Source organism: Phycodurus eques, chromosome 21 (genome assembly GCF_024500275.1).
Source record: "Phycodurus eques isolate BA_2022a chromosome 21, UOR_Pequ_1.1, whole genome shotgun sequence".
NCBI classification, from domain to species: domain Eukaryota; kingdom Metazoa; phylum Chordata; class Actinopteri; order Syngnathiformes; family Syngnathidae; genus Phycodurus; species Phycodurus eques.
Genome location: NC_084545.1, coordinates 12,132,078 through 12,156,916, shown reverse-complemented (window position 1 = coordinate 12,156,916; position 24,839 = coordinate 12,132,078). Strand labels below are relative to the sequence as shown.

General features: G+C 41.5%; 1 protein-coding gene across 2 annotated transcripts in view; it reads left to right on the top strand.

Moving 5' to 3' along the window:
- The window catches only part of jph1a (junctophilin 1a), a 29,732-nt gene extending 5,773 nt beyond the window's left edge, over positions 1–23,959 (top strand). Inside the window, exons 4-7 of one of the 2 annotated variants that reach the window (XM_061666041.1) lie at positions 13,891–14,009; positions 20,207–20,931; positions 21,742–21,838; positions 22,586–23,959. In XM_061666041.1, the coding sequence (XP_061522025.1) occupies positions 13,891–14,009; positions 20,207–20,931; positions 21,742–21,822 (925 nt within the window). In that variant the 3' untranslated portion in view covers positions 21,823–21,838; positions 22,586–23,959. Of the gene's footprint in view, positions 1–13,890; positions 14,010–20,206; positions 20,932–21,741; positions 21,839–22,585 lie in introns of those variants that run through there. The other variant, XM_061666042.1, reaches the window with a different exon arrangement.
- Positions 23,960–24,839: the final 880 nt, after the last annotated feature.

The window sequence follows — 24,839 nt, the reverse complement described above, 5'->3', positions numbered from 1 at the left end:
AAAGCCAACAATTTCTATCATGGTCTCATCAGACCAGAGAAACTTATTTCTCACCATCTTGGAGTCCTTCAGGTGTTTGTTTGTTTTTTTAGCAAACTCCATGCGGGCTTTCATGTGTCTTGCACTGAGGAGAGGCTTCCGTCGGGCCACTCTGCCATAAAGCCCCGACCGGTAGAGGGCTGCAGTGATGGTTGACTTTCTAGAACTTTCTCCCATTTCCCGACTGCATTTCTGGAGCTCAGCCACAGTGATCTTTGGGTTCTTCTTTACCTCTCTCATCAAGGCTCTTCTCCCCCGATTGCTCAGTTTGGCCGGACGGCCAGCTTTAGGAAGGTTTCTGATCGTCCCAAACGTGTTCCATTTAAGGATTATGGAGGCCACTGTGCTCTTAGGAACCATAAGTGCAGCAGAATTGTTTTTGTAACGTTGCCAGATCTGTGCCTTGCCACAATTCTGTCTCTGAGCTCTTCCTTTGAGTTCCTTTGACCTCATGATTCTCATTTGCTCTGACAGGCACTGAGCTGTAAGGTCTTACATAGACAGGTGTGTGGCTTTCCTAATCAAGTCCAATCAGTATAATCAAACACAGCTGGACACCAATGAAGGTGTAGAACCATCTCAAGGATGATCAGACGAAATGGACAGCACCCGAGTGAAATACGAGTGTCACAGCAAAGGGTCTGAATACTTCTGCTTGTGTGATATTTCAGTTTTTCTTTTTGAATAAATCAGCAAAAAATTAAACAAGTACGTTTTTTATGTGCACATAAATGAGGGAAAAAATCACTTAAATTATTTTAACAAAGAGTGAAAACTTTAAAGGGGGTCTGAAAACTTTCCGTACCCGCTGTACCTTCAAGGTGGCCTTCAAGGAGTTTTCATCATTTCTGTTATAGAAAAAATAACTATTTGTTTACAGTTGTGTTATACTTATATTCTTATACTTATCGTGTTTGAAATTTAAAAAAAAAAAAAAAAAAAGAAAAACCTTACACACACTTTTAAAGCTCCACAGTGCTTTAGCCTCGACCATTCTTTGGGAATATAATTCCATTTAGGCGAGTTCAGGGAGACATTATTCTGCAGATTTCAGGGATATAAAATGAGGCTTACATAATGTGGAGTTCACATGCTTAATATCAAACCTTCCGCATACTGTTTACGAAACAGTGAGGACTTTTAGTATGTTGTGTTGAGTACAACCATCAGAATAGACAAAAACAAATGCTGTGCATTAGAATAACAATGTAAATCAGAAGCAGACACATGACCTGATGCCTTGGATCTGATACTAAGTGTTAATGGCAGCGAGCAAGTAGTGTGAGTGAGTGATCAAATTACTGTGCATGTTGCAAAGCTCAATTTTGTTGTTGTTTTTTTTTTTCCAAACAACCTTGTTTTAGTTCCGCTCATTTGAGGGAGCTTGCGAGAAAAAAAAAAAAAATAGAAAGGCAGCCAGTGACAGACTGCGATGCCGTAAGCAGGTTATGTAAGACTCATTATACGCTGCATGGCAGAGGATGCACCCATATTGATCCGTTTTTGGTCATGTGACCATGTGACTGTGGAGCTGGACCAGCACATCCACAGGGATTTTGGGTGGGGGGTATGGGAATGCAGGTCGACCTCTTATTGATTGCCCTCTCAGAAAATATCTCGGATGTAACGTGGGGCATTTGCTAAGCACATCTGCCTCTCAGCAGGCGGTTCTGCGTTTGAATCTTGGTTCTGGACTTTCTGTGTGGGGTTTGCATGTTCTCCCTGTGCTTGCGTGTTTTTTTTCCCCCCCACATTCCAAAAGCATGCAGGTTAGGGTCATTGAAGACTCTAAACTGACCATAGGGGTGAATGTGAGTGTAAAGTTTTGTTCAGGGTGCACTTCTCCTCTCACTTTGTCAGGATAAGCTGCAACTCACTCCCTTGTGACGCTGAGCGCGATAAGCAGTAAAAAAAAAAAAAAAAAACGATGGATGGAAAGGAAGGTTTGCACAGCGGACCACTCCCACCCCTCCCTTGGGGGCAAAGCGAATGGCAGCTTGTGATAAGAGCGTTTAGTTTTATAGACTCATGTGAACTTTTTCTACATGGGCATTTGAGGGGCATTTTCGTATTTTCTCAGATAACTTAATAAGTATATGCATTACTCACTAGCTGTTGATTATCGTCGAGCTTGCTGTTGTGCACAATGTCACTGACTGGTCAGGGTATGAGCGGTCCACCACTCCACATCGCCATGAAACAGGATGTGCGTCCATTTCATTGTACTGTTTGCTCTGCAGCCTCTGGTAAAAGGTTAACTAGCAGCTCGATTCTCCTGAGCATGAGCGATAGTTATATAAAGTTTATTTTGACCACCAAGTGTTCGACCAAATGTTAGATTGTTGAAAAGCATTTCGTGGCAATATGTTTTTACTGCAACCAAGGAGGTTGTTGTGACTTTTTCGGTAGATTTCGATAAAATGATATCATCCATCCATCCAGCGATCCATTTTCCATACGGCTTCTCCTCACGAGGGTCGCAGGCGTGCTGGAGCCTATCCCAGCTATCTTCGGGCGAGAGGCGGGGTACACCCTGAACCGGCCGCCAGCCAATAGCAGGTCACATATAAACAAACAACCATTTTCACTCACTTTCACACCTACGGGCAATTTAGAGTCTTCAATCAACCTATGATTTGGGATGTGGAAGGACACCGGAGTAACCGGTGAAAAACCATACAGGCATGGGGAGAACATGCAAACTCCACACAGGCGAGGCCGGATTCGAACCCGGGTCCTCAGAACTGAGAGAGAGATGTGCTAATTATATTGCTTTACACACAACTAACAGAAGGTAACATGAGACTACAACAATGAATTTATTCAAAGAACTTAAAATGTAATTGTTACAACTACATATATAACACATATTATAGTAATTTAAAAGAGAGATTTGAATCACATATTAAAGAGGACAATTTGTGTCTCCGTTGCATACTGTACATTGCTCGGGTTCAACTTACTAATTTAGAACCTGCATTGTTTTTGCAATTAAAGAACAGGAGTAATCATTGAAAAATGCTAAATGAAATATATACTGTATATATAAAATGTAAAATGTTACATATTAAGTTCAACACGAGGACATAAACCTGCTATAAAATCACAGTGGGTAAAGAGGAGACTCCGGAAATGTGAACTTAATAAAAAGCAAAACATTAAATAAACAATGAATGTGTTTATACAACAGGTAAATTAGTTAAAATTATATTATAGTTTTGTTTTCCATCTATCCAGTGGACAGGAATGTGTGAACTATTGGAGACAAACGTGCCGGTCAAATAAGCGTGTCAGTCTGTTTTCAATCTTACATAGACACACACACACACACACGCACACACACACACACACACACACAACCTTGCAGCGTGTGTCAGCACAGTGTGTACTGACTAAATAAGGCAAGGCATCAGTTGACTTATCAGCACAAGCCAGGAATATATACTGCACTGATAATAGCAGGCCGCCCGCTCTCTCACTGTCGTCTCTCCCAAATGTGATGTGTGCGTTAAGTATGTGTGCATGTTTCAACAAACATTTTGGAGATCGAATATAAAACAATGTGGCTCTTCTTTGTCGTCACCTCTATATTTAACCACGCAAACTTCCTTACCAAATGAGAGCGCTGCATCAATTAAGTATACCAGAGCCAACTCTTGTGCATTTTTATGGAGTAGCTTCACACACATCGTACAAGCTCAGGTCTAACATATTAATCTAGAACCTTGTGTTCTTTATGAAGTGACGAAATGTACAGTGGCTGGGATACACAACGTATCCTGGATTGCCAGTGGTCTGAATCAGGACCATCTAGTATATTTACCACAGTGATAATATGCACCACACTCCCTCTCATGTTAATGGTAATGTGATGCTGTGCTGGACTGCAGCATTTATTTCTGGTGATATTAAACACACATATAATGTGCAGATGTAAGTAGTCATTCCAGAACCTGAAACCTATTTACATTTTTATTTTTCCTCCCACATCCCAAAAACGAAATTGCCCTTAGATGTGAATGTGAGTGCGTATGGTTGTTTGTTTATATGTGCTGGGACCGACTCCAACACGCCCTCGACCCTAGTGAGGATAAGCGGTATGGGAAATGAATGGATGAACAAATGCTAATGTAAATAGTTTGTAGGAAATAGGAAAAGACCAGAGATGCTGACCACCATTTATTTTTTGCCTTTTCTCTCTCCGTTAAGCATCTGTCAGGCATCTCTAAATGGTGAGTTGTTTTACTTTGTTTTAGTATACAGTAGTTAACTGTTATAAAAAAAAATAATAATCACCTGTACACCTCGTAAAGTTTTATGACCGCCACAGTTTGAAATTGTTTTATTTTATTTTTTTCAAATTAGAAAACAATTGTTCCCCTGCATATTCGTGATTTGCACAGATTCAACTACCGGTATTTATTTTTATTTTTTTTGGGATAAGGTTTCACCATCATGCCATTACACTGAGTGGAGTGGCTGTGGCTGGTGAATGTTCATAAAATAGTTCTCAGGGAATACGGGTATGACTCAACCAGCTGAGCGGGGGATAGTGAGAGGGGGAGTCATGTGGACTCCAAGAGCGTTATAAACTGTTGTATAATATTCCCTTGAAATTTCCCACTTGGCTCTTTCTTCTCAATTTTTTACCACCTTTGATTCGCTGCTTCCCTCATCTCTTCTCCGCCAAGCATAATGCAGGAAGTTATGTTTATCAGCTTGGCTCAGAATCTGTGTCAATTTTGGGGGGCGGCAACCACAGTGCTAGGGCGGCAATGACCCCACCGCCCCAGGACTGCGACTGTCTAAAGAGAAATGCATTAAAAGCTACTAAACTAAACATTCATTTGTTTCGATGTTAACAATGCAGTACGAGGACACCTCAACTCAAATGTTAGTATCATCATTCCCTAATGATCTTTTTTTTGTACTGTTTTTGCATTTCAAAGAAAAAACGCCTTTCGGCAAATGCTGCCTCAAGCATCCATGACGTAATTGTTTTTGTTTGTTTGTTTTGTCTTTTTTTTTTTTTTGCACCTGCTCACATGTTTCTGTTTCTGTGTTACCTCTGTTGATTCCGTTCAGCCGCTCTGATTGGCTGGCTCGGACGCTGTCGCTCCAGATGTTGCTGGATTGGATTATGGAGTCATCACTTCTCTTGCTGCTTCACAGTATTGCTTTTCCACATCCCTCCGTGAAACATGCGGCCCCTCTTGTAATCACGCACACGCAGATTGTGCTCAGCAAATATTGTGTGTCCGTGTGGGTGCCCATGTGCATGCACTGACTGATTAAAATGTTCCTTAAACTGAAGTGGTTGCCTGGCAATGTGACCTTTATTCTTCCAAGCAAGGTATCTTAACAAGGTGCACACAGTGGAGTGCCACTTGCTCAAATATAGAGAATCAATGCTTGTGTGTGTGTTTGTGTCTTGCAAAGGCAATGTACAACAGTAGCCTTACAGTAGTCTGTTGCGTGGGTTTTGTTCATTTGCAAATTCATTAATACACACCAGATGCCTGGTTGTCTTGCTTCCTCAAGTGTTGGTGCTGCTGGTTGCCATGGATATTCCATCGCTGTTGTCATCTTTGTTGTTCGCCAATCGCCGTTTGTAGATTTGGTTTGTGAGTAGCAGAGTTACTTTGTATAAATGCTGCTCCTCTCCAAGCAGACACACTTTGAAAATGAACAAAAGGAAGAACTATTATTCGTTTTAATAACTCAAAAACAAAACACTGTGAGAGACACCGAAGTGTTTGCATGTTTGTGACTTCATTTGACAGCAGCTTTAAGTAGTTGAACTAAAAGCCATTGTTTTGGTCAAAACATCTCTTGCGGAATAATTTAAAATAATAAGGTTAGGGGGAAATAATAACAATATACAGTATTTGAAGAGAATGCTATGCCTCTAAACACACTTCTCATTCTTAGCATTTAAGGAATTGCTTGGTTTTTTTAACCCTGTGATCATCAATTTGCGCTGAGCAGCCATAACAACATGACAGCTTGCACAACATAGTGATATTCAATACGAGAGCTGTATTATATTCTGGACAACCATCCATTCACTTTCTATACCACTTGTCCTCATTAGTTATGAGGGGGAGCTGAATCCTAATCCAGTCAATCGCAGGGCACATAGACAAGCATACATTCACAAAAAAATAACAATATGGTCATTATTGAGGTTGTAGTTTGCAGTGGTAGAGAACTATACCACATTATCAGAGCCATGTCTAACATTTCAGTTACCTCAACTAGTTACTGTACACGAGAGAGTAAAAATTATTCGGAAGAGCTCTCGGTATAATGCAGTACACTTTTACACCACGGCAAACCTTAACTACAATAATGAACATAGTGTAATGTTAAATTAATATCACTGACAATGTCTATCAAAACTGAAAATGATTATCTTTGTCAGGGGAGAATATTTCATACAACTCTTGTATTGGATTTCATTCCATTTATTTTTTTTAACCTCTTTACGCTCCAGTCACCCATTAGCTGCATCAGCTGTGCTCATTTTTCACCAGCCGTGTTGACACAAAGAGCCATGTGAATCTGTATGCTGCCCCCCCCCCCCCCCCCCCCCCCTTTCCCTGCCCACACGAAAAGCATAGGGATCATCCCAGCCGGGAGATACGGTGTCACCGTCACAACAACACCCACTGAGATCAGGTGCATGTTTGCGAGCCTCAAACATGTGCCAGAGCACCACGCAAATACATGCTCAACAGGCTTGATTGAGAGCATCGTCATGTGCAGACATCTTTAATGAGTGGACAGATCACCATCAGCAATCAGCTGTCAAATATGGTAGTTGTGTAATGTTTTGGTATTGGGTACAAATGCTTAGGCTAAATAGTAATTTGTTCCAGGTATCGAGTCGTATTTTGTACAAAGAAAAAAAGTAGAGTTTTTGACAATTGAACGGCGTCAGAGGAGTACGTCACCGCAGCGGTGACGTTCACACCCAATCAAACTTGGATAACTCCCCTATCAAATGACCACTGATTCAGTCCATTACGATGCTTTTAAACTTCATAAATGCGTAATGATTTTGACGTATTCTTTTTTAATCACCCTTGTATTTCTCTCAAAATGCATTATATGCTTTCTTCATGTGCTCTACTTATTGGTTGAGCAACTAGTCAAGGTTAATAAAGTTTCAAAAAGATATACTCAACTGTCATATTCGTCAAGAATAAATTACATTGTTGCACATTTTAAGGAATGAGCTCAAATTTATTTTATTCCAACGTTATGAGCAACAGTGTGAAGTATTTTTGCCCCTGTAGTTCATATAAAGTGTATATATAGTGCGGTACTGTATGTCAACAGTTTCTCAGCTCTTTTCACAGTTCTTCACTACACCAGAGCTTCTCAAGTGGTGTCTGTCCCTGAGATTTGACCTCCCTCTCTACAGTAGTCTTTTATTTATTCTTATTATATTTCTTGTTCTTTGAGGCGATGAAAGAGTAATGAAAGTTAATGAAAGATTTTCAAGTGCTGATTTTTACCGCGGTCTTGGTCAAGACTCATCAGCTTATTATACACTGGACCGGTCAGCGTTCCACTTATCATCCTGTACAGAGGGGAAAAATGAGATGAGAAGGGGATGGGGTGCATGGGGTCAGCACATGTGTGAGAGGGAGCATCTTCACATAGACCACAGCCCAGTTGATGAGTGATGGACTGAAGCTTAATGACATGCACACTCATTGGGGCCACTTAAAAATTGATGGGGGAATGCTCTGAGCAAGGACTGAAATGTAAGCGTAGAGTAAATTTAGAAATGCTCAGTGTGCGTGTGTGGGAGTGTGCTTACGTGCCTCGTGCGTGTGTGCCTAACACTGAAATGCTGCACCTAAAATTTGCTTGGAACCAACACCAGTGTGCAACCAGAGGGAGCGGGGTGCCTGCAGGACTCAAAAGGAGATGTACTGTAACAGGTGGTGCTGTATGTGTGGAAGGACACTGTCTCTTGAATTCAAATTGTGTAAAAAAATATTTTTTTAAATGCAAAGGTCAATTTCTTTTCGTCTTGAATGTGCTTGATGTTATGTCCGTGGGACGTGAAATGGAATTTTCCATGTTTAGTCAACAAAGGGTACACGCGTTCCGGTTTTTAACTTCCTAGCCTAATTTTTAAATGGAAGAGACACCACACTAGATGAAGATGATATTGGCTAGTATGCTCTTTATACTCATACTGAAGTGTGTCGTGTACAGGAGATGACCAACACAGCACACCACACATATACAGTAACAATATCGCCAACGACAATCACAAGTCTCCTCCCCCAAACCAGAAGTCTCTTCTCGTACCAAGACTGACTTGTGTGAGGCGGAATGATGCCACAGGGCATCCGGACTGCTGTAAAATACAAAGAAGAAAGCAAAGTAGAAGGAGAAAAAGATAGTCTCCCTGTTAGCATATCGTCTAACTAAAATGTGGATGTCTTCTCCCTGTCATTTTAATTGTGCTGAGGGACTTGTACAATGTATTATACAAATGTAAAACACAACCAGTTACTTTTGTATTTGTGCCTGACAACAGTGCGAGAGTCAGGTTGCTTCCGAAGTGGCTATCGTTCCGTTTTATGTCACAATCAGAGTCCGTGGATTGGCCAACCTCGCTTATTCCACACGCATAAAGATTTGTGATCGGAAATATTGAACGATTTTCAGATTTACAATTGTTAGCTCTTACCGTTTTCTGGGCAGGTCAGTAGGACAAATCACTCGAACACAATCTCCCCACACCTCAGGATAATCGGTCAGGATCATCTTTCCGAGACGTCAGACAATCAGGTCTTTTCTGTCTTGGATCACCGAATTGTCATTATGTGTGTACCATGCTTAAATTGCTGTCAAATGGGCAATTTGGATCACATCGAGATGAAATTAGAATGGTGCAATTGCTATCATTATTATTACTATTGTTGCTGGTGGTATTATATTTTGTCATCCTACAGTATATAATTGTGTTTTATTAGTATTATTAGTGTGTTCTCAATTCTCACCAAAATAAATGGAATGGAAGGAAAAGCGGTGCAGAAAATGGATGGATGGATAAATTAAATGAAAATATAATTAAAGTCGATCAAACCTGTTGTTATATGTAGAAATAGCAGGTAGCACACATTAAGTCTTTGGAAAAAAAATGAAATCAGTGGTAATGTAGTTATTTATCTGTGTTGCTATGCACCCAAATGGATGAACTTGTTGACATTGAAAAACGTCCATAGTCTGATACTGAGCATTGCCAGGAGTACAACTAACCAACGTCACCATCTCTACACTCCAAGCACTCATGTTTTCTCACCTTCCTATTCACTCTCCTCCACTGTGACTCCCATCTTTCTCTGCCTGTCACCTCCCACCCGCAGACATCCTGTCTACGGACAGTCTGCGTCGCTTCCGGGACTTGCTAAAGTGCTCTACCTAAAAGGAACTGTTACAATCCTCTATGGATATAGCATGCTGTAGCATAGCACATTTATGCCTGCTCTTATTCAGGCGCACATTTCACGCATTGCAGAAATAGACGTATGCATGTCCTTGTGCTTGCCTGTGTGGCAGATGCATGTCTATAGTCTACTTGTGATGCAGACGCTATGCCTTCATGTCTAGTTTGGACCGTAACATGGACACCTAATGAGATTTAACTTCTCTTTTTGTTTCACTTTATTTAGTCTATTTTGCATTTCTTGCAGAGCGGTGATTCAATTGTAAAATGTTAATACATTAATTTAATGCCTCTCTCTCTCCAGAGGCACAGCAGCCCTTCATGGGTTGTCACTAGCGTTTGCCAGTTTTTTTTATTGGCCTACGAGGCAGTTGTAACTGAACCCCACAAACTCTGCCTGGCAACAAATGGCCCAGCAAATGTGTGACATAACCTTGCTTTCTGTTAATATTTGGTCCCGCACCTGCTAAGTGATTAACATTTTATTTCAGTTTCATAAGGAACAAAGAATTCGCTAACACTAAATGTCAGCAAGTCCTGTGAGACTTTCGATGCACAACTCAGTGAGCGTCTAAAGCAGAGGGAGAGAGACTGAACGACATCTTTAGGAAGTTTTATTTTGAAAACCAAAAAAAAACCAAAGCAAAATTATTGTGTAGACTGGACATAAGGAACACATACATTGTCATTGTCTCATTTTTCCCCAAGATTGGACGGGATCATTTAACCGAAACAAGTGCAGGATTCCCACTAATTACGACAACCTCAATCAGTGAAATAGTGAGTTGTATTTTAACAACAAACAAAAAAAGAGAGAAATGTAGTTGTTTCTATGCTGGTCTGCCAAAATATTGCTTTTTGTGAAGCAAAAAAGGTTGGGGACCGCTGATCTAAAGGATTAACTCCACAAGTGTGTTTTGCTTTTTTTTTTTGCTTGAGTCTTTGGTGATTCTACCATGGAGGAAGGCTCTGGTTTGTCTGGACAATATGAGCAACACAATTAATTACGTATCATTTCCAAAAATGAAATTCATTTTAGCAAGTAGATCCTAACATAAATAGCATGTAGCTGAAATCATTAATGCTAATGCCATTTTTGTTTCGTGTCTTCAAATGTCTTTAAATTGGGAATAGTTTTAATTTGTTAGTTGTTGTTTAACATTTCCTATACTGTTGATTAAGGTTTTAATTAATTCACTGCATGTTAGTCCCTGGTGGAATGGTTTGAAAGTGAATCCACTTAGATGTCAAGTCTTTGAACGGATTGGCTTTGACTTGTGATGTTACACTGTTTGTTGTCTAAGTGGTTGTTTCGCCACCAGTCTTTTCAAAAGACTTTTAAAAATGCCAGTCGTTTCCCAACATATAGCATTGCTTCGCAGCAACAAATAAAGCACTGCATGTTGAAAGGGCTGGCTACTCAGACAGTGCTAAATTCTCTGTGAATGTATTTTTACATTTTCATCTGCAGCTGGTCAGTGGCCAGCTTCTCGAGAGACCATGCAGGCTGTCCTTAAATACAGCCCCAGTGTGTCCTCTGGGTCAAGCACCGACTTATTTCTGGGGAGGAAACCGAACCGTTGGCATATGGCTCCTCATGAATTTTAATAAAGTTCTGCTCACAAACAGGACATCCCTCAGTCCGATAAGTCAGAAATAGTCTTCCGTCCATTAAGGTCACGCTGACCAAAAGATGGATAGAGTGTGGGAGCTGTGATGCCATCGTTTGAAGGAAATTAAATGGCATATGTCATATCTGTGTTGCTGTTTATCGTTAGGTCGTTAATGAATTATTCGTCCAATCCATTTTCCTCCACTTATCTGTTCAGGGTCACGGTTGAGCTGGAGCTTAACCCAGTTTACAACCTGGACTGGTCACCACTCAATCGCAGGGTACCTACAGTGGAGATAAACCACCATTCAAATCCACATTCACAGCTTTGGACAATTAATAGTCTTCAGTGAGTCCAACATGTATGTTTTTGGAATGTGGGAGAAAACCAGAGTACCTGGAGTTAACCCACACATAAGCATGGAAAAGACATGCAAACTCTACACTAAGCTTTACACGATCAGGATTTCTGAGGCCGATCAGCGAGTTTAAAAAAAAACGATAACCGATCACAAGATGGAGCACTGTGACTATTTAAATGACTTGTTCATTTACTGTATATACTTGTGTACTGTATACTGAGTATCTTAAAGTATTCATTCTCTAGTCCAGTGATTCCCAACCGGTGTGCCGTGGCACATTAGTCTGCCGTGCGCAATCTTCAGGTGTGCCGTGGGAAATTATCAAATTTTACTTAACTGCTCAAAAAATTATTCATTTACAAGAAATAATGTATCTTTGTCCCTCTATTTATGCCACTGAGGCAAAGTGACAGATAGAACAAATACATGCTCTTCTATTAGATGGCAAGGAAGTATGTACAGTAATTACTGTGTATCTACTTTTCGTGACATTTTGGTTTGTTGCTGTGCCGTGGGATTTTCCAATTGTAAAATATGTGCCTCCGCTCCATAAAGGTTGGAAATCACTGCAATAGTCAGGTCATGTTTTCTAATCAGTCAGGTCAAACCAACATTACAACATAACAGAAATAATGGGCGCTAATTTACTGTAGTTGAATTACTTTATTGTAATTAAATTACTTCACACACAGCGAAACCTTCGAGCATGATTCGACATCATCATCATGATGTTTACGTACAACCGTTAGTGCTAGCACTAACTTGCTAGGCTACATAACAGTTTTTGCCTGCCGCGAGCCGTATCGTATTAAAAGTACGTGAACATACTTCAAGCAAGCATTAAATGAACGTAATCTCCCGAGCACCGGTGACCACCACCACACGTTTTTCCCCATTTTGTTCTCATAATGCACACGCCGCAATGTCGTCCCGATCAATGACGTCATTGATCGAATCGGCGAATTATGACATTAAAGCCGGTCAGCATAAAATGCTAATTATCGGCCGATACCGATCAGGCCAACCAGATCGGTGTAAAGTCTACTGTACACAGAAAATTCAGAGCCAGAATGTTTGAATCTGAGGCCGACATCCTTTCCCCACTATGCAATTATTGTTATTATTATTAATAGTAGTAGTATTACTATTTTTTGTGATTGTTTTTATTGGACAACAGACGAAGCATGCTGAGAGGAAGATGGATGGGGCAGGTTAAAGCGGGCCAGCAGGCGCAGCTGTCCGTGCTTCCACTGATACATGTCTCCATTGCATGATGACTTTCAAATCCACAGGCTTTCATTGACGCACTGCCTGATTAGGACCCCTTTTGGAGGAATTCCAGTGACACACGTCCTGTGTTTTTGTACAGTTTTGTTAAGATGGTCACGTTACAATACATTTTGCTGCTAATACTAGGCTTGCGCTGATCCCAAAAGATAATACTCTTTCTCTATTTTGGCAGTTTTGATCATGGCCCTAGTACAGGAGACACAAGTCAGTTTTATGTGATGGTTTTAGCCTGAGGATTCGCGACCCCTCTTTACTGTTGGCATTAAGGTAGATGTCTATTTTTTCCCTTCCATCAGTCCCCACTGCAGAACATTTAGGAATTTGTCACTTGCACAGTACACACGGCTGCACACTGGATTACGGTTGGAGCATCCACTCCATTTGGGAAACATTTGGCTTTGGATTTGAGATCCAAGCACAAGGGCTTGTGTTAGTATCCCAAAAAAGATATACCTCAAAGATGAGGTAGAATTAAATGGAGGAGCAAAATTTACTGCTGATTTACTGTTCCCTCAAAATAACAGAGCCATTATTGTCTAAACCTCTGGCAACAAAAGTGAGTACACCCCTAATTGAAAATGCCCAAATTGGGCCCAATTAGGCATTTTCCATCCTCGGTGTCATGCGACTCGTTAGTGTCACAAGGTCTCAGTGTGACCCACTTTTATAGAGGTTAAGCTTAAGAACAATAAAGATGTTTTTGTTTGTTTAGAAATAGTCTCTGAAAACACATGTACAATATATTATATTTTTAAACGCCGTTTCAAATGAGTTTGACATACCACCAAAAGCATATTGCTAGCCATGACAACCGCTAGCCAAGAGGCTGAGTTGCACTGTTACGATATTTGTTCATAGAGTAAACTAGTGACTAGAACACAAGTGAATAAAATTTCCTGTCCTTTACCTAATCCAGTATGTTTCATGTGGTAACTAAGCCTCTGTACTGTACCGAAAAAATCTGAATACGAATATATACATAATGTTTTTACGAGCTGTCCGCGACCCACCCAAAATGAGTCCGCGATCCTCTTTTGGGACCCAACCCACCAGTTGAGAGTTAAACAACCTGTATTTGCTTGATAGTTGACTACAATGTTGTTTCCTTGTAGGACAGCCCATGCCAGGACTAAGAGCGAGGCTGCAGACCAGGCCTCCATCTCTGCAGTGCAAGATGCCGAAATCGCCAGAGCAGTTGCTAGGGAGCTTGCGCCAAACTTCTACCAACCAGGTAACCTTTAAAAGCCATGCGTCACATGGTCTTATTAGCTATTATTATTAGCTACCCAAGGAATAGTAGCAGCTTCTATATTCCTGCCGATTGTTGACAAACACGAATGCAAGATCCAAGAGAAAAGAGACCGAAATGAAGACGAAGGTAGGCATGGGAAGGCCATATTCATAATTACACAGTATGGACCGTATTTATGTATTTGACATACCAATTCCAGCTTCGAGTCGAAGACAAGCTAGCCACCCCAACCATTACAATAGCACACCTCCAACGCGCTGCGAGGACCAACCTAAAAATAAAAGCCTAACAAAGCATTGATGTCCATGTATTCATTGTTAGGCTCTTATTTTGAGGTTGGCTCTCGCTGTGCATTGGTGGCGTGTTACGTTTGTAACGCATAGGCTGAACAATGGTTGTGGCGGCTGGCTTGACTTCGACTGGAGGCCGTCTTATTTCGTGACTCAAAACACAACATGCAGCACTGTCGAAGGAGGATCTCTCTGTGTAGGCCTATTTGGTCATGTTGGTTCGAAACGATGCAGCCTAATCCCTTCAGGATCTACGCTAGAAGCATTCGCATATCCAATATCAATGCAAAGTGTGTTGTGTCGCCCACATGTGACATCACTATCTGGTTATCCGGTCACGTGTTCGATAAATATGGCAGCGCCCAGTACATTTCATTGCAACAAAAATATGAACCTTTCACTGCTGCAAAGAAAAACATTTCCACAATAATCATAATTATGCATGACACTTATATAGCGCTTTTCTAGACATTCAAAGATGCTTTACAATAGCAAACATTATTCATTCACTCCACAGTCATACCCGGTAGTGGTAAGCTACTTGTGCAACCACAGCTGCCCTGCGGTAGCCTGACGGAAGCGTGGCTGCCATTCTGCGCCTACAGCCCCTCCGACCACCACCAAATATCCAACCACATTAATGCAGTTAAGTGTCTTGCCCATGGACACAATGACGACATGCACTTGAGCGGGGATACGAACCGGTGACTCTCCGGTTGCAGGGTTACTGTATTCTTATCTTCTGCGCCATTTGTGGTTTCACTACATTTGTACTTAATATTCATTTCTATTTTTTTAAACAGCAGTTTCACTTGATATAAATTGTTCCAATGTGTTTAATATTATTCCAAAATTGCACACCTCATCTGCAGTTGAGTAAACGAATACCCCCAGCCACTTTTTGCAGAAATATGGTATGTATGTGTTCAAGCTGCTTAAAGATAAGTACCTGTAGTGGCTATCCAAGGAAAGGAAAGACACTCTATACATTGATTTCCGTTTTTAGTAACAACATTTTCAAATGAACATTCTTTATGGGTTTACATTGCATTTGCGGTTTGGCTGTTTGTAATGAATGCATTCAGGGAGCCCAAAAGTGTCAGCTTCTGTGTTCCAGCACTGAAATGGCAGATGAGAAGATTGAGGAGAGTTACAAATGTGCCACAATGTAGGGCTGTGTTTGTGCCAAAAACAAAGCTGTATTCTGTATGGAAGCCTTGTCTGTGCTCTCGAAGACTTGTTCCTAACAGCTAGGGGACTAGTTTCTTAAGTCTGGAGCCATAAAATCTGCCAAAAGCGAGTGTGAGCTCTTTTTTTAAATCTAAAGTATTGCAGTCCTTTCAGATTATACGCACAATGTTTCTGACAGGGATTTTAAGTCAAAGACAGTCACTACAATGCCTTGTATCTTGGCAAACTCTACCATTTGCTTGGCGATATGAGCAGACTATAAGAGTATATATACAGTCCAAAGCAAAAGGGGAAGCAGAAGTGAAGAAGTGACCAGTGATTGGCTATTGAGTTACAGTATGTATGCCCCGCTGTATGCACATGAAAGAAAACAAGCCCATTCCTTTCACAGCGCCTTTGAAGTTCTGTTGTCTGATGTGTACCAGCGAGGCGCATCTCCCTCACTCCCACCGTGCAGTATATTTAGGCCTATGAGCCGCATGACCTTGGGCCTTTGCCAGAAGGCGCCACAAAATAGTGAGTGACCAACACATTGACAATGGTGCTCATTCGAGCGTGTCCCCTCCACTAAGCCGCAGAGATGCTCCACTCTGGCACTGACACTGTGGAGTCATTTGTTGTGTTGTGGAAACCGGTGGTCATGCCACGGCTGCAGAAAATGATCTACACGTAGCCACAAGTCTATGCAGAGGGCGTCCTTGTCTTTTAAGTGAGATCATGAATGAGAGAGGGCCGCACGGTGAGCAACTGGTTAGCACCTCTGCCTCACAGTTCTGAGGACGGGGGTTCAAATCCCGGCCTCGCCTGTGTGGAATTTGCATGTTCTGCCCGTGCCTGTGTGGGTTTCCTCCCACATTCCAAAAACATGCAGGGTTGGTTCATTGAAGACTCTAAATTGCCCGTAGGTGTGAAGGTGAGTGCGGATGGTTGTTTGTTTGTACGTGCCCTGCGATTGGCTGACAACCAGTTCAGGGTGTACTCCGCCTCCTGCCCGAAGATAGCTGGGATAGGCTCCAGCACGCCCGTGACCCTAGTGAGGATAGGCGGTACAGAAAATGGATGGCTGGATGGATGGAAGAATGAGAGAGTGTCATCATTGTGCGCAGGGCAAGGTAACATCCAAGAGTCCAAGAAACAAGAATGGCCTTCTGATTTGCCGTTGAGTCACTTTGTCCTTTGCCTGCATGTTTTCAGTGCAAATGCACGCCCCTATTCTTTTTATGTTTATATGACAACCACCTCAAAGAGAACATGTACTCTGGCCAAGCAAATAAGAGCGAGCATATATTCACTGTTCTTCTTATGTGGTGGAGTCATTGTCAGCGTTAATGTGATCTCGAGACAAGCTTTTTTTTTATAAACACTTTATCATTAAGAAGAACCGCCCCTGCTTAATAGTAGTGTAAATATTAAGCACCTTGTCTGCTTCAATACATTCTTTAAATTAAAAGGACTCTACCGAGACATAATTATCCTCATTTGTATCAACACCAAATAATATACCACCTGCATTTTTCTGTATTGGGTCGTTAAAATTCCTCCATCCATCCATTTTACACCCTGAACCGGTCGCCAGCCAATCGCAGGGCACATAGAAACAGACAACCATTCGCACTCACATTCACACCTATGGGCAATTTAGAGTTTCCAATTAACCTCCCACGCATGTTTTTGGGATGTGGGAGGAAACCGGAGTGCCCGGAGAAAACCCGCCCAGGCATGGGGAGAACATGCAAACTCCACACAGGCGGGGCCGGGATTTGAACCCCAGTCCCCAGAACTATGAGGCAGATGCGCTAACCAGTCGTTCACCGTGCCGGCCTCGTTAAAATTCATTATGCTTCGTCTTCATTATGTAATATTTTTGTTTTTTTTTAATGAAACAACAACTACTAAATATTTTCATTTGGGATGGGCATTAGACTACATTTCCTTGATTATTTTTTGTTGTTGTTGTTGTTTTTTTCCAATAGTGATAGAGAAACGTGTCCCTGAATGTTCTGAACTCCTCTTTCCATGCCATTGTCGGACTGAGCATAGTGCATGAATGTCAGGGAAGTTGTGCCATTGCGGTTGTCTAGCGTAACTTTCCGTCGAATCGTTTGTTTTATGTAGTTAATGGCTACCTTGCAGTGGAAATGTTCTCGCTTGCCCCAATCCCTTTTAAATCTAAATCCTCTTGGGTAGCAACCAGGCCTCTAAAACCCTTGTTGTTTGTAATTGAGATTTCAGACTCATAGCAGATTATCACCCACATTGGGAGTGTACACTTCAAAAGGGAAAACAGGGTCACAGGGAACAGAACCCTGACCTTTATGATTGGTTCACACACAGCACCCTGGAGGGGAGCGATGAGGGTCGGGGTGGGCGTGGGCCCTCGTGGTGACGTTAATTGGGCTATATTTGTTGCCAACGTGTGCTCGCTGCCGTCTGATGGAGACATAGCTGGCATCCTTGTGCGCTCAAGAGGAGCACACTATCCCCCCTCGCCGTGGCTGACGCAGCGCAGCTGTCCCTTCGTTCAGCTGGTCACCAGAGGCGGGGGGATCACGCTCCACCTTGTTTGACCCTGTCAAGGTCCACTCAAGACCCATCAGGTGGAAGCATAAAAGCTGGAAGCAGATATGAGCAGGTGCTGCCAAAAGCAGCACCTGCTCATATCGTTTTAAGGCAGAAGCCCGAACTACTGTACATACACCACCGTGGCACCGGTGTATGTACAGTAGCATGTCTCTACAAACTGCATTCTATGAACAATGAACAATTAAAGTGTATAGGGGCCCTTTTTGTACATATTTCAAATGCATTTCCTAGCTTGGTGGACCCATCTCTACTTAAACATTACTGTGGACCTATTAGTGATAATTCCACTCGAGATAAAGCTCAAGTGAACCATGTATTATATTGCAGCATGTTTCCAGTCATACAAATGTGATTTCAGCAAAGTAGATAGCTTAAGATCAGGGAATGCGTCATCCGGTTTATTTGCATGTGCAAATATACTTGTACATGAACCACAAACAGCAATTGTGGCAAAAGACAATATCTCAACAAACTTTCAACAAATTTTCCAATCCAAATAGTTTAAGACAATGCTAAATGAACTAACATTCAAATCACCTCACTGTGCACTTAATAGTCAATGGACTTTAAACCAATAAGTGAGGGATTAAACAATTATTTGACAATGTATATACAGTAATATTGTTCAGGCAAAGCAGCATTGTCCATGTCCGATAGTCTCTTTAACACCGACTAATTTAAGCAAAGAAGCATGCAAACAACAACATTAATGCAGCACAGTACAAGGTGACAGATTAAGTGTGATTTTTCACGCGTGCAGTTGGAAATTTACATTCAGATTCTGAGTTTATTCGAGGACACCCATGAAAATTCTAAACAAGTAATCTATGTTTGTGTGAAGGCATCAGCATCAACTTTTACTGTAGGTTACATATCATGTCATGTTTTTCAATGTCAAAATACTATATCAATGGAAGAGACTGCCTAAAAAGTAAAATATATCAACAACTCTAAATGATTACTATTGTATTTAAACATAACAATGGTCAGCCGCAGTTTGCAACTCACTGTTAGATTCTCGCATGAGGCAGGAGGAGTTAGATAAGAGGCTCCTGCTCTCTCAGTATGAGTTCTTGGACACTCGATAACATTTTTTTTTAAATAGAACTGGCATCTGTTCAAGGTTTGGTTATCTCCCAAGCCATCACTGTACTGTTCAGATTTTATTTTTATTTTTATTTATTTTTTGCTGTCGGTACTGGTGTTAAAACATCTTATGTTTGAGCTTACCAATCAGTGGAAATGAAATAATAGCAGCTCTGAAACTACAAATGCATGGATATAGACAACCACAATGAATCTGAACAGATATATTCCAATTTTCACTGGCACTTCAATTATACAAATGGATAAAACCACAGTTGGGATGTATTTGCTCTACATTGTGGGGGGAAAAAACTGGGAAATTGCAGTCACAATTACTCACCAGTGCACCAATACAATGACCGCAGTTGTTGTAAAAGTGGGAGTCCTGCGCTTCCAAAAAACTCCAAAGGCATCATGTTTGAAGCGGAATCAAAATGTTATATTGGTGGCATAAAAAAAAAAGACAGCAACGATACTTTGCATATCGTTTATCGTGATAGTTTGAGGAAAATATATCATCCTAAAAAAAATTGCGACCATGGCAGGCTGAAACATAATATATTGAGAGAGAGCAAGGGCAATGGAAAACACAAAAATGCAAAACAATCTGCAATATAGCTTGACCGTGACGCAACAACCGTCATATAGCGGAGGATTACTGTATCTGTACTCCGTCATGATATGTTGCAGGGACTCATTGTTCCAGGGCTGCGACACATTGTTTCCAGACATGTGCAACCTGGAACTCACATAGTCTCAAATGTAAAATGAGTAATGATGATACCATTTTTCAATCTTTGGACAGAGGCATCTTCACCCTACAGATAAATGCTTTACTTAGAAAAGTGCCTCGTACTCTCTACACAGAAGTAAATAAACACACCTTGCCTTTATTTGTGGAATAATTACTTACAATATGAATAAATGTGATTTGCATAAGCATGTAAAGTATGTACCAGTATGCATTTATTATTGTGTATGTATATATGTTATTGTTGTACTGAATCACTTCTTTCACTTGCACAGGGCCTGACTACGTAAAACAGCAGTTTAAAGAGCCCGTGGACATTAAGGAGGTCCCCGTTGAAAAGAAAGAAGACTCGCCAAGCGATTCTCCCCATTTTTACCGCAAAGGTACCACCCCTCCTCATTCCCCATTGAATAGTCCCGTGGGCTCTCCTCCCCACTCACCTCACTCCAGCAAGAAGAAAGGCCATCTCGCCAACAACAACAGCCGTAAAACCAGCAAGGAGGAGCAACCTTCCCGTAAAACAAGCAAGGAGGAAAGGTCCGCCCACAAAACCAGCAAAGATGAACGTTCTAGCAGGAAGCCAAGCAAAGAGGAGAGGATGTCCGTCCCCGATGGCCCCAAAGCGATTCATATGCACATCGAGGCTCCCCCTAAACCTGCTAAACTTCAACAGCCGAGCCCTCCAACCGTTGCCCCCGCACAACCTCCTGCAGTCCCGGTCAATGGCCAGCTCCACACAGAGTACCACAGTTACTACGTCAAGGCGACAGTAAAGGGTCTTCCACCCCCTGACCCAGAGGAGGACCCAGAGGAAGAGCCTAGTTCCCTGACCCTGGCACACCTGCCGCCACAGCCTCGGTCTACCCCGACCCCGAAGCCGGCCTCTATACGGGACAGCAAGAGTGACCCGAAACTCAGGAAGCAAGATTCCCTAAAGCCAAAGAGCCTCGCAGACACAAAGAAATCCAGTATGGAGATTGCAGAAACCGCAGAGGAAACGGTGAGTATTAATGTCTGCAAACAAATTTGTAAAGAAGCACACTGTATTCTTGCAATATGTAGATTTTGAACTTAACATCAATGGAAACGGTGCATTTGGGGTTCTTTTTTCCTTCTTTTCAATATACAAAAGTCGTAATTCAACTGCAAAAGTGTGGATGCATAAACTTGTCTTTCTTTCATATGCCTGCCTTCCTGTTTTCTAATTTACCATTTAAACAACCTAATGGCCATGCCTGGCATATTCACAATTTTGCATTGGTCTATGGGGCAGTTATGCTTGACCTCTATTGTTACTCTGCCTAGTTACAAGCAACCACGCAAACATGGGGCATGACCAGGAAAAATGTATAACAAAAGAAATTTGAAAGTATTGTACTGTAGTTTTTCCTGGTATGGAGCCTTCTATCCTCAAGTGATTAGTGCACCACCGTTGTTGTCATATAATAACATCACTGCTTGAAATTGATGTGACATTAGGGTTTCTTTGGCTAAATGCTGAGAGACATCATCATTCTTTCCAATATTTTTTTATTGTGGTTTACTCTTGAGGCATCGCTCAACAAATTTAAACGGAAAAGAAAATGTCTGTATTTAAACAACCAAAAACATCCGTTTTTGAACAATTAAGATTTTCCTGCTGCACAGAAAAGTGACAGTGCTCTAGTGATGTTTGCACAATGCCACAAATTCCAATCAGCTCTGATGTCTTCACTATAACTGCTCACGGCACCAAGGAGGGCATATTTGCATGCTAATTTGCAGTTGCCGTGTGTTCACAAATTTTAATTAATTTCATGATGTTTTGCAGGGTCCTAACTCCATCCTTGTCGCTATGGTAATGCTGTTGAATATCGGCCTTGCAATTATATTTGTCCATTTTCTGACATGATAGTGCTCATTCTCAGGTAAGTTTGTTTTGACACAATATAGCTACAGTGACAGTCCAGTGTACCAAAAGTTTAACCAAAACTGTAAAGTATGCCTCAAAAGTCAGATACAAAACTTTGTCACATGTGATGTCAGCACATCTTGTGAGATTTGAACTTGGTGAGCATCTGAAGGATTTTTTTTTTCCAAAAGGGGATTTTTCTTTTTCTTTGTTTTACTGTGAAACACATTTGAAAAATATTTAATATGTCACAACAAAACTCCATCCCGCTAGACATGAATAAAAGGTGCTGCTTTCGAACTAAATTAACCTTTGTCTCTGAAAATGTAAAGCCAATCGTACATTTAATATACTGTATAGCGCTTCAGGTCCAGGACAGGTAGGTCGCCTCGTTTAAATAAAAAAACTTTGGCAAGGAAAATAAGCCCGTCTGCAACATTGAGCCCTGTTACCCGATGTTACAATATCACACTTAAACTGAAAACTCTCTCTGATGGGGCACTTAGAGATAAAGAGGGGTCTGTAGCCTATATTATTCAGCCGTAGTGTTTGGTGAACTTCCTGATACTCTTATTGTGAAGTCGCACCACCAGAAAGTAACTTGGCGGGTATAAACCACGGTGAAGTGTTGAAATTACAACAATTTTGAAGTGAACCGGTGTTACTGACCATTTGGGTTTGACTTTGGAGTTTGCACTGTATGCATTTTATCAAATCCACGTGTCGAATGCAGATTGTGAATAAAACATGTTTGTGTTTCCAGTGAAAACACGGCAAGTTATGCAGTTGCCTTGAAAATAGAAAATGGCGCCGACGAGTCATGGTGGCAGCCGGAGGTGTTTGGTTGACAGCATGACACCACAGAGAATCAGGAGGAAGGTGTCACTACCACCAACCTATCACAGGCCCCACGTGGACCACCCCTGCCAATTAGCAGTCCTTTGGGCTTCTGGAAAATCTGAGGTGAAACGTTGTGTCTAATGAGTTATAATAAACCAATCAAATGTAGTGGAAGTCATTTCAACCCGCTGGCGCTGAGGCGAGCAGCGGACCCTGCAGCCAGAGGAGGCAGCGGGCTGACGGACTTTGCTGCCGGGAGAAAGCGGAGCTGCACTTTTAGATGACGGGTGCAAACAGCTGCCCTTCTATTTTGCCACCGCGAGGAGGTGACGATGGCGAGGCGGGAGTGAGGTGTTTAACAGTCGCAGTGGGAACATGCGGAGCTTTATTCAGGGGTGGGGGGGCTCCCGCCGCTTTATACAACAGGAAGCTGGCCCTGGCTTGTTGCTAAGCAGTCAGTGCTGGCACAGTCACTTGCCAGTCTTACTGTTTTAAAAGCTCTAAATGTTTGTCCCGCTCCATCCAAGATTGCTCAAAACAACTGCCCGTTGCATGGTACTGTTTTGGGATTTTCTTTTTATTGTATTTTGTTTGTTCTTTGTTGTTCTTGGGATGGTGGTTACCTTTATTTTTCAAATCCCACACCATTTGATTTGTAATTTATTGAAAATGCAAGTGCAATATGTTTTATTTTTTCAAAAGAGCTTGGAGTATATTTTGCCAAAAAATAAATTATATCATTATTCCTAAAGTAGAATTTACCACATTGGTGGGGAACCAACGTCTTGCGAGTCGTTATACCATCCAGGAGCATTTGATTCGGTCCAGCACTCGATTCTAAAAACAAATAAAACCTTCAAGTACCTGTCGTTAGATAAAAAGCCCAATAACATTTAATCCACAAATGCTCATAAAATATAACAATAAACATTAGTTTTGTCGTTGCGTCGTATTCCTTCATAAATTTAGTATGACCTTCGGGAGGATTGAAATGGACCCATACAGGAAAAAGGTTTCCTTCTGCTGAAGTCGAATGACAGCTGGCAAAGGATTTTTTTTATTATTATTTTTTTACGCTGGCTGTCGAGAGTAGCGTTAACAAAGGTCTTATTGTTATTTATTGAAATCCAAATAAAATGTTTGACTACATATTGGAACACATGACACCACTGGGCTTTAATTCCCTCTGTGTTTTCTCCACTGTCCACTATTGTTTTAGTCTAGGATGGAAAGGCTGCTGTAACAGTGACTTAAGCGCTTTTGGGGAGGTTGGAAACTTTAATTTATTCAGGTTGACACGGGGGAGGGGGGGGGGGGGGGGAATGATGCCTTTAAAAGTCTTTAACAGTACCACTGTTTACCTTATTCAAAGATGAGGACGTTGACAGGTGCCATCCTTGTCTTAATTAATATTGTGCAGGTTACTTGTGACTGTAGTCATTTGCTGAGTCATGCTTTTTAATGAGTTAACTCACCTCACAGGAACTGTGTGTCATTTCTATTGCAGCTAAGGCATGACTTTCTTTGACTTTCGAAAAAAGAAATATTTATATAGTTTATTGTCATGACTAAAGATTCAATGTTTCTATGTGTCTGTAAACACTGGTAATCATTAGGGATGGGCAGTTGATTAAATTCCCTTCATCGAGTTTTGGCGAAATTAACGGTGAATTAATTAATCATTTTTGATTTTCTATTAGTTGTAGATAGAAGAAAATGAATGAAAATTTGAGTCTTTATGTAAAGGAGGCGTATTATGCAATTTTTCACAATTTTAAAGAGTTCCCAGGTGTCTTAATGAAAGGTCTGACATTCTTCCATGACAATAAACAAAGGGAAATAATTACATCACGCTTAACATCCACCTTTCAAACTCTGGTTTAAATCTCTGCTTTGGGGGGGCTGATCTGTCTCATGCAAATGTGAGTGCATCTTTTGTTACCCTGACAACTGTGGCGGAGCCATATTCTCCCATTTGCGCATTAGTCTTTTTTTTTTTTACACGCCTGGCTTGCGCATCTACAAGGTATGCTCATTCTCCCCTAATGACGTCTGACACACCCACCGTGCGTAAGCAGCTCATTATGTGCACAACGACCCAGGAGGCGTGACTCATTGAAGTCTGAGGCTCGCTGTAAATCCTGGAGCGTGGAGTTTTCCTGAGATATGTGAATGCC